Raw genomic sequence first — 12,500 nt, 5'->3', positions numbered from 1 at the left:
CAGAGGACGTGCTGGGGGCTGGTACAGTTACAGCGTTTAAAAGGCATCTGGATGGGGATGTGGATGGGAAGGGTTTAGAGGGACAGGGGACCAAATGCTGGCAAATGGGACTGGACTAGTTTAGGATATCGGGGTCAGCATGGATGAGTTGGAGCGAAGGGTCTCCTTCTGTGCTGTACAGCTCTGTGACTCCCTCTCTTTTACTTCCTGGGGGTGAACCTCTCTCTCTTGGGGCTTGGGGGTGAGGCTCTCTTACTCTCGGACCCTGGCGGTCAGATTCTTTCTCTCTCTCTTGGGCCCTGGGGGACAGTCTCTCTCTCTCTCTCTCGGGCCCTGGGGGACAGTCTCTCTCTCTCTCTCTCTCTCTCGGGCCCTGGGGGACAGTCTCTCTCTCTCTCTCTCTCTCTCTCTCTCGGGCCCTGGGGGACAGTCTCTCTCGGTCTCGCGGACCCTGGGGGACAGTCTCTCTCTCTTGGCCCTGGGGGACAATCTCTCTCTGTCTCGCGGATACTGGGGGACAGTCTCTCTCTCTCTCGGGCCCTGGGGGACAGTTTCTCTCTCTTGGGCCCTGGGGGACAGTCTCTCTCTCTCTCTCGGGCTCTGGGGGACAGTCTCTCTCTGTCTCGCGGGCCCTGGGGGACAGTCTCTCTCTCTCTGGCCCTGGGGGACAGTCTCTCTCCCTCTCTCTCTCGGGCCCTGGGGGACAGTCTCTCTCTCTCTCTCTCTCGGGCCCTGGGGGACAGTCTGTCTGTCTGTCTCTCTGGCCCTGGGGGACAGTCTCTCTCTGTCTCGCGGACCCTGGGGGACAGTCTCTCTCGGTCTCGCGGACCCTGGGGGACAGTCTCTCTCGGTCTCGCGGACCCTGGGGGACAGTCTCTCTCGGTCTCGTGGACCCTGGGGGAGTGGGTGCACTGACCGTGTGCGTGTGGCCCAGTTCCAGGCCTGAGGGATGGAGACAGAGTTACACTCTGGCCTGCAGGACTCCGTGCTGACCAGGCCACACGTTAAACTGGTCCAGGATGTGGCGCTCCCAGACTGGGTCGCAGACAACTGGAGCCTCCTGGAGTCTTTCCAAGCGAAGGCCGGGGATCTACTCATCGCAACCTACCCCAAAGCAGGTGAGCGGCGGCGGGGAAGAGGGCCCCAGGGCATGGGTCCCAGGGCAGAGGAAGTGGGCGAGGGCATCAGGGCAGAGGGAGATGGAGAGTGCCCTGGAGCACAGGGAGAGGGAGAGGGCCCTGGGGCGGAGGGAGAGGTCCCTAGTTGGAGAGGGGAGAGGGAGGGGGAGGGTGAAGGGGTTCCAGGGTGGAGGGAGACGGCCCCAGGTTGGTGGCGACAGTGTGGCTGAATAATTGACTTTTTATGTTTGACATCATTATCTCCACTTTGTGTCTCCCTCTCCTCCCTTCCTCTCTCACTCCCTTTCCCTCCTCCCTCTCCCTCTCCCTCCCTCTCCCACACCCCCTCTCTCCCTCCGTCCCTCCCTCTGCAGGGACCACTTGGACACAGGAAATTGTCGATCTCATTAACCACGATGGTGATGAGGACATGTGTAAACGGGCTCCCGTCCACAATCGCATCCCCTTCCTGGAATTTTTCCCCACTCACTACAACCTTCCAAGCGGTGAGAGTCTCTGTCAGTGTCTCCCCCCAAGCCGCCCACACCCCCCGCGCCACCGTACCCCGGGGAGAGCCAGTGCCCCCACATTACCCCAGGGAGAATCAGTGCCCGCTCCCCCCCCCCGCCACCGACGTACCCTGGGGAGAGTCAGTGTCCCCCCCTGTACCCCGGGCAGAGTCAGTGTCCCCCCCCTGTACCCCGGGCAGAGTCAGTGTCCCCCACCCCGTACCCTGGGGAGAGTCAGTGTGACCCCCCCGTACCCCGGGGAGAGTGGGACGGGGGAGGATTACGGGTCTGGTCGCCTGGCCCATTGTAACCCTATCTGAGTTCACTGCAGGGCTCGAGCAGATCCAGAATATGGACTCACCTCGGATGATCAAAACCCACCTGCCTTTCCAACTCATTCCCAAATCCTTCTGGGAGCAGGATTGTAAGGTACGGGACTGAAGGGGGAGACACTGAGGGACGCAGGGAGAGTGCGGGAGACTGGGAGATGGATAGATATTTTTGGGGGGAGACATTGAGGGACACGGGGAGAGTGCGGGAGACTGGGAGATGGATAGATATTTTTGGGGGGAGACATTGAGGGACACGGGGAGAGTGCGGGAGACTGGGAGATGGATAGATATTTGGGGGAGAGACACTGAGGGACACGGGGAGAGTGCGGGAGACTGGGAGATGGATAGATATTTGGGGGAGAGACACTGAGGGGCACGGGGAGAGTGCGGGAGACTGGGAGATGGATAGATATTTGGGGGGGAGACACTGAGGGACACGGGGAGAGTGCGGGAGACTGGGAGATGGGTCGATATTTGGGGGGGAGACACTGAGGGACACAGGGAGAGTGCGGGAGACTGGGAGATGGATAGATATTTGGGGGGGAGACACTGAGGGACATGGGGAGAGTGCGGGAGACTGGGAGATGGGTAGATATTTGGGGGGAGACACTGAGGGACATGGGGAGAGTGCGGGAGACTGGGAGATGGATAGATATTTGGGGGGAGACACTGAGGGACACGGGGAGAGTGCGGGAGACTGGGAGATGGATAGATATTTGTGTGGGGTGGTGGGGGGGGGGGGCGAAGCAGACTCTGAGGGGACTGATAAATACATCTTTCTCCCTGTTTCCAGGCAATTGTAGTCGCTCGAAATGCCAAGGATAACGTGGTCTCCTACTTCCATTTCCATCGGATGGATCAAGTGATGCCTCACCCTGGGACCTGGCAGGAATTCCTCCAAAAATTCATGGACGGGCAACGTGAGAGACATCGTTATCTACACTGTCCCCCCTGCCATCAACCACACTCTGGGCAGGGACCCCGCACAGGCTTAGATACAGCGTAAAGCTCCCTCTGCACTATCCCCCATCAAACACACTCTGGGCAGGGACCCCGCATGGGCTTATATACAGCGTAAAGCTCTCACTGCACTGTCCCCCATCAAACACACTCTGGGCAGGGACCCCGCATGGGCTTAGATACAGCGTAAAGCTCCCTTGACACCGTCCCCCATCAAACACACTCTGGACAGCGACAGGACGGGTTTAGTTGCAGCGTAAAGCTCCCTCTGCACTGTCCCCCATCAAACACACTCTGGGTAACGGCAGCACGGGTTTAGTTACAGCATGAAGCTCCCTCTGCACTGTGTTTGACCCAGTGGCCGTGGGTTTCACAGGGGAGCTGGATTGGGATCTGACTGTGCGATTTCGGTGTGTTCTAGTTTCTTGGGGCTCGTGGTACGACCATGCGAAGGGCTGGTGGGCAGCGAAGGAGAACCATCCAATCCTGTTCCTCTTTTATGAAGACATGAAGGAGGTAAAGATGGAGAGAGTGTGGGGAAGAACGAGTGTCGCAGGGTGTGAGAAAGAGAATGGGGGGGCAATCACACTGGGCGAGGCAGAGAGGGACGGAGGGCGAGGCGGAGGGTGAGGGAGAGGTGAGATTGAAGGTGAGGGGGAGTGAGCTCGAGGGGGAGAGAAGGTGTGCTCGAGGTGGAGGGAAGGTGTGCTCGAGGTGGAGGGAGGGCGAGGCGGAGGGGGACGGAGGGCGAGGCGGAGGGGTCGGAGGGTGAGATCAAAGGGGAGGGAGGGTGAGGGAGGGTGAGCTTGAGGTAGAGGGAGGGTGAGATCGAGGAGGAGGGAGGGTGAGCTCGAGGTGGAGGGAAGGTGAGATCGAGGGGGAGGGACGGTGAGCTCGAGGGGGACGGAGGGTGAGCTCGAGGGGGACGGAGGGTGAGCTCGAGGGGGAGGGAAGGTGAGATCGAGGGGGAGGGAAGGTGAGATCGAGGGGGAGGGAAGGTGAGATCGAGGGGGAGGGAGGGTGAGCTTGAGGAGGAGGGAAGGTGTGCTCGAGGGGGACGGAGGGCGAGGTGGAGGGGGACGGAGGGTGAGATCGAAAGCGAGGGAGGGTGAGATCGGGGAAGAGGGAGGGTGAGCTCGAGGGGGAGGGAAGGTGAACTCTAAGGGGAGGGAGGGTGAGCTCGAGGGGGAGGGAGGGTGAGCTCGAGGGGGATGGAGGGTGAGCTCGAGGGGGATGGAGGGTGAACTCTAAGGGGAGGGAGGGTGAGCTCGAGGGGGATGGAGGGTGAACTCTAAGGGGAGGGAGGGTGAGATCGAGGGGGAGGGAGGGTGAGCTCGAGGGGGAGGGAGGGTGAACTCTAAGGGGAGGGAGGGTGAGATCGAGGGGGAGGGAGTGCGAGAGGCAAAGTGAGAGGGAGGTAGATATCTCAGGGTCGGGTTGTTCTCTCCCTCTCTCCCTGAGCCTGGATGGTCCCTCTGACTGACCCCTGACAGACCCTCTCCCTGACCTTGGACGGACCATCTCCCTCACCCCGAAGCCTGGGCGGACCCTCTCCCTGATCCCTGACTCTGGATGGACCCTCACCCTGGCCCCTGACGTACTCTCTCTGACCCCTGGCCTTGGACAGGCCCTAATCCCTGACCCCGGAAGACACTCTCCCAGGGGCTTCTCCCTGGACAGACCCTTTCCCTGCCCTTGACCCTGGACGGATCCTCTCTCTAAACCCTGAGCCCTGAACCTGGACAGACCCTCTCTCTGACCCTTGATCCTGGATGGACCCTCTCTCTGACCCTTGATCCTGGACGGACCCTGTCTCTGACCCTTGATCCTGGACGGACCCTGTCTCTGATCCCTGATCCTGGACGGACCCTCTCTCTGACCCCTAACTGTGTTCGCACCCTCTACCTGATCCCTGAGCCTGGGCGGACCCACTCTCTGATCCCTGATCCTGGACGGACCCTCTCTCTGAACCCTGAGCCCGGGTGGACCCTCTCTCTGACCCCTAACCGTGGACGCACCCTCTACCTGATCCCTGACCCTGGATGGACCCTCCACCTGATCCCTGAGCCTGGATGGACCCTCTCTCTGATCCCCGATCCTGGACAGTCTCTCTCTGATCCCTGAGCCCGGCCGGACCCTCTCTCTGACCCCTGACCACGTACAGACCCTCTCCCTGACCCCGGGGACTCTAACCCATCTCTCCTTTGCTTCTCCCCACCTAGAACCCCAGGCGGGAGATCCAGAAGGTGGCCCAGTTCATGGGGAAGGTTCTGGAAGACGACATCCTGGAGAAGATTGTCCATCTCTCCACCTTCCAGGTGATGAAGGACAACCCAATGACCAATTACACCACGTTGCCGAGCAACATCATGAACCAATCCATCTCCAGGTTCATGAGGAAAGGTGTGTTCTCACTCCAGGGGGAAGGGCGGGGGTCAGAGGTCAGAGGGCTGTTGTGGGGCGGGGGTTGGGGCTCATGGAAATCGATCTGTCGGCCACTTGACGTTCAATGGTGTCCCCATCACTGAATCCCCCTCCCCCCACCCCCCCAACCATCAACATCCTAGGGGTCCCATTGAGCAGAACCTGACCCGGGACGCCCAGCCCCAGATCAAGTGACTACAGGAGCAGGTCAGAGGCTGGGAATCCTGCAGCGAGTAACTCCCGTCCTGACTCACTCCCCGCAAAGTCTGTCCCACCGTCCACCAGACAGGAGCAGGGAGGGAAGGTTCCCCACTTGGCCTGGACAGGGGGCAGTTCCGACAGCACTCGAGCAGCTTGACACCCTCCAGGGACAGAGCAGTGCCCCCCCCAGCTCGAGCGAGACACTGACCTCGCACGCCCCCCCACCCCCCCAAAACACAGCAATGAGGGGGCGTACTGTCTGCAGCGACTCACCGAGGCGCTCTCTGCGGGATAACAAGGGGGACGTGAGCCTGAAGAAGGACAAGTGGGTGGAGGGGGACAGTCTTCTCGTATCACTTCCCCCTCAACGATATCTCCATCTCTCCCTCCCTCCCTCCCCCTGTCTCCCACTATCTCTCCCTCCCTCCTCCTGTCTCCCACTATCTCTCCCTCCCTCCTCCTGTCTCCCACTATCTCTCCCTCCCCCTGTCTCGCACTATCTCTCCATCTCCCTGTCTCCCACAATCTCTCCCTCCCCCGCCGTTCCCCTGTCGCCCACTACCGCTCTCTCTCCCTCCCTCCCCCTGTCTCCCACTACCTCTCTCTCACCCCCTCCCTCCCAGGTGAGGTTGGAGACTGGAAGAACCACTTCACAGTGGCTGAGAACGAACATTTTGATGAACATTACGAGAGAGAGATGGCTCTGTGCTCGATAGCGTTTCGCCAGGTCCTGTAATCAGGGCGATAGAGCTCGAACTATCTCTGAATAAAATTCCTAAGAAGACTGAAACGGGAGCTTGATTATTTCATGTCAGCCAGGGCGCTAAGGCAATGCAGCAGCCTGACAAAGGGGTCTTCGCTGTTGCTGGAACAGGGCAGTGTGAGGGGGGGTGCGGTGTTGAGGTGGAACTGGACAAATATCTCCCTGAGAGAGAGAGAGAGAGGTGGGGGTACTGAGAGACACCAGTCAGTGTACAGATATCTCCCTGAGAGAGAGAGAGAGAGAGGGGACTGAGAGACACCAGTCAGTGTACAGATATCTCCCTGAGAGAGAGGGGGGGGACAGAGAGACACCAGTCAGTGTACAGATATCTCCCTGAGAGAGAGAGAGGGGGGGGACTGAGAGACACCAGTCAGTGTACAGATATCTCACTGAGAGAGAGAGAGGGGGGACTGAGAGACACCAGTCAGTGTACAGATATCTCCCTGAGAGAGAGAGAGGGGGGACTGAGAGACACCAGTCAGTGTACAGATATCTCCCTGAGAGAGAGACAGAGGGGACTGAGAGACACCAGTCAGTGTACAGATATCTCCCTGAGAGAGAGAGAGGGGACTGAGAGACACCAGTCAGTGTACAGATATCTCCCTGAGAGAGAGACAGAGGGGACTGAGAGACACCAGTCAGTGTACAGATATCTCCCTGAGAGAGAGAGAGAGGGACTGAGAGACACCAGTCAGTGTACAGATATCTCCCTGAGAGAGAGAGAGGGACTGAGAGACACCAGTCAGTGTACAGATATCTCACTGAGAGAGAGAGAGAGAGGGGGGGACTGAGAGACACCAGTCAGTGTACAGATATCTCCCTGAGAGAGAGAGGGGGGACTGAGAGACACCAGTCAGTGTACAGATATCTCCCTGAGAGAGGGGGGGGGGGAACTGTGAGATACCAGTCAGTGTACAGATATCTCCCTGAGAGAGAGAGAGAGGGGGGGGACTGAGAGACACCAGTCCGTGTACAGATATCTCCCTGAGAGAGAGAGGGGGGGGACTGAGAGACACCAGTCAGTGTACAGGTATCTCCCTGAGAGAGAGAGAGGGGGGACTGAGAGACACCAGTCAGTGTACAGATATCTCCCTGAGAGAGAGGGGGGACTGAGAGATGCCAGTCAGTGTACAGATATCTCCCTGAGAGAGAGAGAGAGGGGACTGAGAGACACCAGTCAGTGTACAGATATCTCCCTGAGAGAGAGAGAGAGAGGGGGGACTGAGAGACACCAGTCAGTGTACAGATATCTCCCTGAGAGAGAGAGAGGGGACTGAGAGACACCAGTCAGTGTACAGATATCTCCCTGAAAGAGAGAGGGGGGACTGAGAGACACCAGTCAGTGTACAGATATCTCCCTGAGAGAGAGAGAGAGAGGGGGGACTGAGAGACACCAGTCAGTGTACAGATATCTCCCTGAGAGAGAGAGAGGCGGGGGACTGTCGGAGGGTCAGTGCTGAGGGAGCCGACGCTGTCGGAGGCTCAGCGCTGACGGAGCGGGCACTGTCGGAGGGTCAGCGCTGAGGGAGCGGGTACTGTCGGAGTGTCAGCGCTGAGGGAGCGGGCACTGTCGGAGGGTCAGCGCTGAGGGAGCGGGCGCTGTCGGAGGGTCAGTGCTGAGGGAGCAGGTGCTGTCGGAGTGTCAGTGCTGAGGGAGCGGGCGCTGTCGGAGGGTCAGTGCTGAGGGAGTGGGCACTGTCGGACGGTCAGTGCTGAGGGAGCGGGCGCTGTCGGAGGGTCAGTGCTGAGGGAGCAGGTGCCGTCGGAGGGCCAGTGCTGAGGGAGCGGGCTCTGTCAGAGGGTCAGCGCCGAAGGAGGGGGCGCTGTCAGAGGGTCAGCGCTGAGGGAGCGGGCGCTGTCGGGGGTGTCAGTGATGGACTGGGACATGGTCGGGAGGGTCAGTGATGGACTGGGACACTGTCGGGGGGACAGTGATGGACTGGGACACTGTCGGGGGGGTCAGTGATGGACTGGGACACTGTCGGGGGGTCAGTGATGGACTGGGACACTGTCGGGGGGGACAGTGACGGACTGGGACACTGTCGGGGGGACAGTGATGGACTGGGACACTGTCGGGGGGTCAGTGATGAACTGGGACACTGTCGGGGGGTCAGTGATGGACTGGGACACTGTCGGGGGGACAGTGATGGACTGGGACACTGTCGGGGTGTCAGTGATGGACTGGGACACTGTCGGCGGGTCTGTGATGGACTGGGACACTGTCGGGAGGGTCAGTGATGGACTGGGACACTGTCGGGGGGACAGTGATGGACTCGGACACTGTCGGGGGGACAGTGATGGACTCGGACACTGTCGGGGGGTCAGTGATGGACTGGGACACTGTCAGGGGTGTCAGTGATGGACTGGGACACTGTCGGGGGGTCAGTGATGGACTGGGACACTGTCGGGGGGTCAGTGTTAGACTGGGACACTGTCGGGGGGACAGTGATGGACTGGGACACTGTCGGGGGGTCAGTGATGGACTGGGACACTGTCGGGGGGTCAGTGATGGACTGGGACACTGTCGGGGGGACAGTGATGGACTCGGACACTGTCGGGGGGGACAGTGATGGACTGGGACACTGTCGGGGGGGTCAGTGATGGACTGGGACACTGTCGGGAGGGTCAGTGATGGACTGGGACACTGTCGGGAGGGTCAGTGACGGACTGGGACACTGTCGGGGGGTCAGTGATGGACTGGGACACTGTCGGGGGGTCAGTGATGGACTGGGACACTGTCGGGGGGTCAGTGACGGACTGGGACACTGTCGAGGTGTCAGTGATGGACTGGGACACTGTCGGGGGGACAGTGATGGACTCGGACACTGTCGGGGGGGTCAGTGATGGACTGGGACACTGTCGGGGGGACAGTGATGGACTGGGACACTGTCGGGGGGTCAGTGATGGACTGGGACACTGTCGGGAGGGTCAGTGATGGACTGGGACACTGTCGGGGGGTCAGTGACGGACTGGGACACTGTCGGGGGGTCAGTGATGGTCTGGGACACTGTCGGGGGGTCAGTGACGAACTGGGACACTGTCGGGGGGGTCAGTGATGGACTGGGACACTGTCGGGGGGTCAGTGATGGACTGGGACACTGTCGGGGGGTCAGTGATGAACTGGGACACTGTCGGGGGTGTCAGTGATGGACTGGGACACTGTCGGGGGGACAGTGACGGACTGGGACACTGTCGGGGGGGTCAGTGATGGACTGGGACACTGTCGGGGTGTCAGTGATGGACTGGGACACTGTCGGGGTGTCAGTGATGGACTGGGACACTGTCGGGGGGACAGTGATGGACTGGGACACTGTCGGGAGGGTCAGTGATGGACTGGGACACTGTCGGGGGTGTCACTGATGGACTGGGACACTGTCGGGAGGGTCAGTGATGGACTGGGACACTGTCGGGGGGTCAGTGATGGACTGGGACACTGTCGGGGGGACAGTGATGGTCTGGGACACTGTCGGGGGGACAGTGATGGTCTGGGACACTGTCGGGGGGGTCAGTGATGGACTGGGACACTGTCGGGGTGTCAGTGATGGACTGGGACACTGTCGGGGGGACAGTGACGGACTGGGACACTGTCGGGGGGACAGTGATGGACTGGGACACTGTCGGGGGGACAGTGACGGACTGGGACACTGTCGGGGGGACAGTGATGGACTGGGACACTGTCGGGGGGTCAGTGACGGACTGGGACACTGTCGGGGGGACAGTGGTGGACTGGGACACTGTCGGGGGGGTCAGTGATGGACTGGGACACTGTCGGGGGGTCAGTGATGGACTGGGACACTGTCGGGGTGTCAGTGATGGACTGGGACACTGTCGGGGGGTCAGTGACGGACTGGGACACTGTCGGGCGGGTCAGTGATGGACTGGGACACTGTCGGGGGGGTCAGTGATGGACTGGGACACTGTCGGGGGGTCAGTGATGGACTGGGGCACTGTCGGGGGGACAGTGATGGACTGGGACACTGTCGGGGGGGACAGTGACGATCTGGGACACTGTTGGGGGGTCAGTGATGGACTGGGACACTGTCGGGGGGGTCAGTGATGGACTGGGACACTGTCGGGGGGGACAGTGATGGACTGGGACACTGTCGGGGGGTCAGTGATGGACTGGGACACTGTCGGGGGGGTCAGTGATGGACTGGGACACTGTCGGGGGGTCAGTGACGGACTGGGACACTGTCGGGGGGGACAGTGATGGACTGGGACACTGTCGGGGGGTCAGTGACGGACTGGGACACTGTCGGGGGGGACAGTGATGGACTGGGACACTGTCGGGGGGTCAGTGACGGACTGGGACACTGTCGGGGTGTCAGTGATGGACTGGGACACTGTCGGGGGGACAGTGATGGACTGGGACACTGTCGGGGGGTCAGTGACGGACTGGGACACTGTCGGGGGGGTCAGTGATGGTCTGGGACACTGTCGGGGGGGTCAGTGATGGTCTGGGACACTGTCGGGGGGTCAGTGACGGACTGGGACACTGTCGGGGGGACAGTGATGGACTGGGACACTGTCGGGGGGTCAGTGATGGACTGGGGCACTGTCGGGAGGTCAGTGATGGACTGGGACACTGTCGGGGGGACCGTGATGGACTGGGACACTGTCGGGGGGACAGTGATGGACTGGGACACTGTCGGGGGGGTCAGTGATGGTCTGGGACACTGTCGGGGGGGTCAGTGACAGACTGGGACACTGTCGGGGTGTCAGTGATGGTCTGCGACACTGTCGGGGGGTGTCAGTGAGGGACTGGGACACTGTCGGGGGGTCAGTGATGGACTGGGACACTGTCGGGGGTGTCACTGATGGACTGGGACACTGTCAGGAGGTCAGTGATGGACTGGGACACTGTCGGGGGGTCAGTGATGGACTGGGACACTGTCGGGGGGGTCAGTGATGGACTGGGACACTGTCGGGGGGACAGTGATGGACTGGGACACTGTCGGGGGGACAGTGATGGACTGGGACACTGTCGGGGGGGACAGTGATGGACTGGGACACTGTCGGCGGGTCAGTGATGGACTGGGGCACTGTCGGGGGGGTCAGTGATGGACTGGGACACTGTCGGGGGGGTCAGTGATGGACTGGGACACTGTCGGCGGGTCAGTGATGGTCTGGGACACTGTCGGGGGGTCAGTGATGGACTGGGACACTGTCGGCGGGACAGTGATGGACTGGGACACTGTCGGGGGGTCAGTGATGGACTGGGACACTGTCGGGGGGGTCAGTGATGGACTGGGACACTGTCGGGGGGTCAGTGATGGACTGGGACACTGTCGGGGGGTGGTGGGGTGTGGAAAAGGTGAACCGTCTCATGTTGAGTGAGACATCATGAGCGGGAGGGAAGGGCCGTGATGCTTCAGGGAATCGCACTGAGCCGTAAGGTCCAGAGTGCGGACACCGTCCCATGATCCCCTGGGACATGGTCAATCTGTCAGGTCACATGACTCACTGACCCTCAGCAAATCGGTCACCGTCCACTGGGCACTCTGTTCAGGTCCAATAAATGCCCATTCACCTCTCACCATCGGATCCTGGCCTCTGTCGTTCTCTCTGGCTTACAGTGTAGAGGGAGCTTTACCCTGTATCTAACGCCGTGCTGTCCCTGTCCCTGGGAGGGTTTGATGGAGGCAGGCGGGATGACAGTGTAGAGGAAGCTTTACTTCTGCAGATATCCAACAGACTCTCTCTCTCTTTCTCTCTGTCCCTGTCTCTCTCTCTCTGTCCCTGTCTCTCTCTGTCTCTCTGTCCCTGTCTCTCTCTCTCTGTCCCTGTCTCTCTGTCCCTGTCTCTCTCTCTCTGTCCCTGTCTCTCTCCCTCTCTCTGTCCCTGTCTCTCTCTCTCTGTCCCTGTCTCTCCCTCTCTCTCTGTCCCTGTCTCTCTGTCTGTCCCTGTCTCTCTCTCTGTCCCTGTCTCTCTCTCTCTCTCTGTCCCCGTCTCTCTCTCTGTCCCTGTCTCTCTCCCTCTCTCTCTCTCTGTCCCTGTCTTTCTGTCTCTCTCTCTCTCCCTCTGTCTCTCTCTCTCTCTGTCACTCTCTCTCCCTCTGTCTCTCTCTCTCTGTCCCTGTCTCACTCTCTCTGTCCCTGTCTCTCTCTCTCTCTCTGTCCCTGTCTCTCTCTCTCTCTGTCGCCCGTCTCTCTCTCTGTCCCTGTCTCTCTCCCTCTCTCTCTCTCTCTGTCTC

General features: G+C 60.4%; 1 protein-coding gene across 6 annotated transcripts in view; it reads left to right on the top strand.

The window, feature by feature from the left end:
- The window catches only part of LOC125450361 (sulfotransferase 1C2-like), a 51,894-nt gene that overhangs the window by 6,635 nt on the left and 32,759 nt on the right, over positions 1 to 12,500 (top strand). For 4 of the 6 annotated variants that reach the window (XM_059643298.1, XM_059643296.1, XM_059643295.1 and 1 more), the window contains exons 2-7: positions 935 to 1,118; positions 1,493 to 1,624; positions 1,959 to 2,056; positions 2,753 to 2,879; positions 3,341 to 3,435; positions 5,142 to 5,322. In XM_059643298.1, the coding sequence (XP_059499281.1) occupies positions 950 to 1,118; positions 1,493 to 1,624; positions 1,959 to 2,056; positions 2,753 to 2,879; positions 3,341 to 3,435; positions 5,142 to 5,322 (802 nt within the window). In that variant the 5' untranslated portion in view covers positions 935 to 949. Of the gene's footprint in view, positions 1 to 934; positions 1,119 to 1,492; positions 1,625 to 1,958; positions 2,057 to 2,752; positions 2,880 to 3,340; positions 3,436 to 5,141; positions 5,323 to 6,167; positions 6,335 to 12,500 lie in introns of those variants that run through there. The other 2 variants (XM_059643301.1, XM_059643297.1) reach the window with 2 other exon arrangements.

The sequence above is a fragment of the Stegostoma tigrinum genome, chromosome 50 (genome assembly GCF_030684315.1).
Source record: "Stegostoma tigrinum isolate sSteTig4 chromosome 50, sSteTig4.hap1, whole genome shotgun sequence".
Classification (NCBI taxonomy): domain Eukaryota; kingdom Metazoa; phylum Chordata; class Chondrichthyes; order Orectolobiformes; family Stegostomatidae; genus Stegostoma; species Stegostoma tigrinum.
This window is presented reverse-complemented; position numbering and strand designations above follow the sequence as displayed.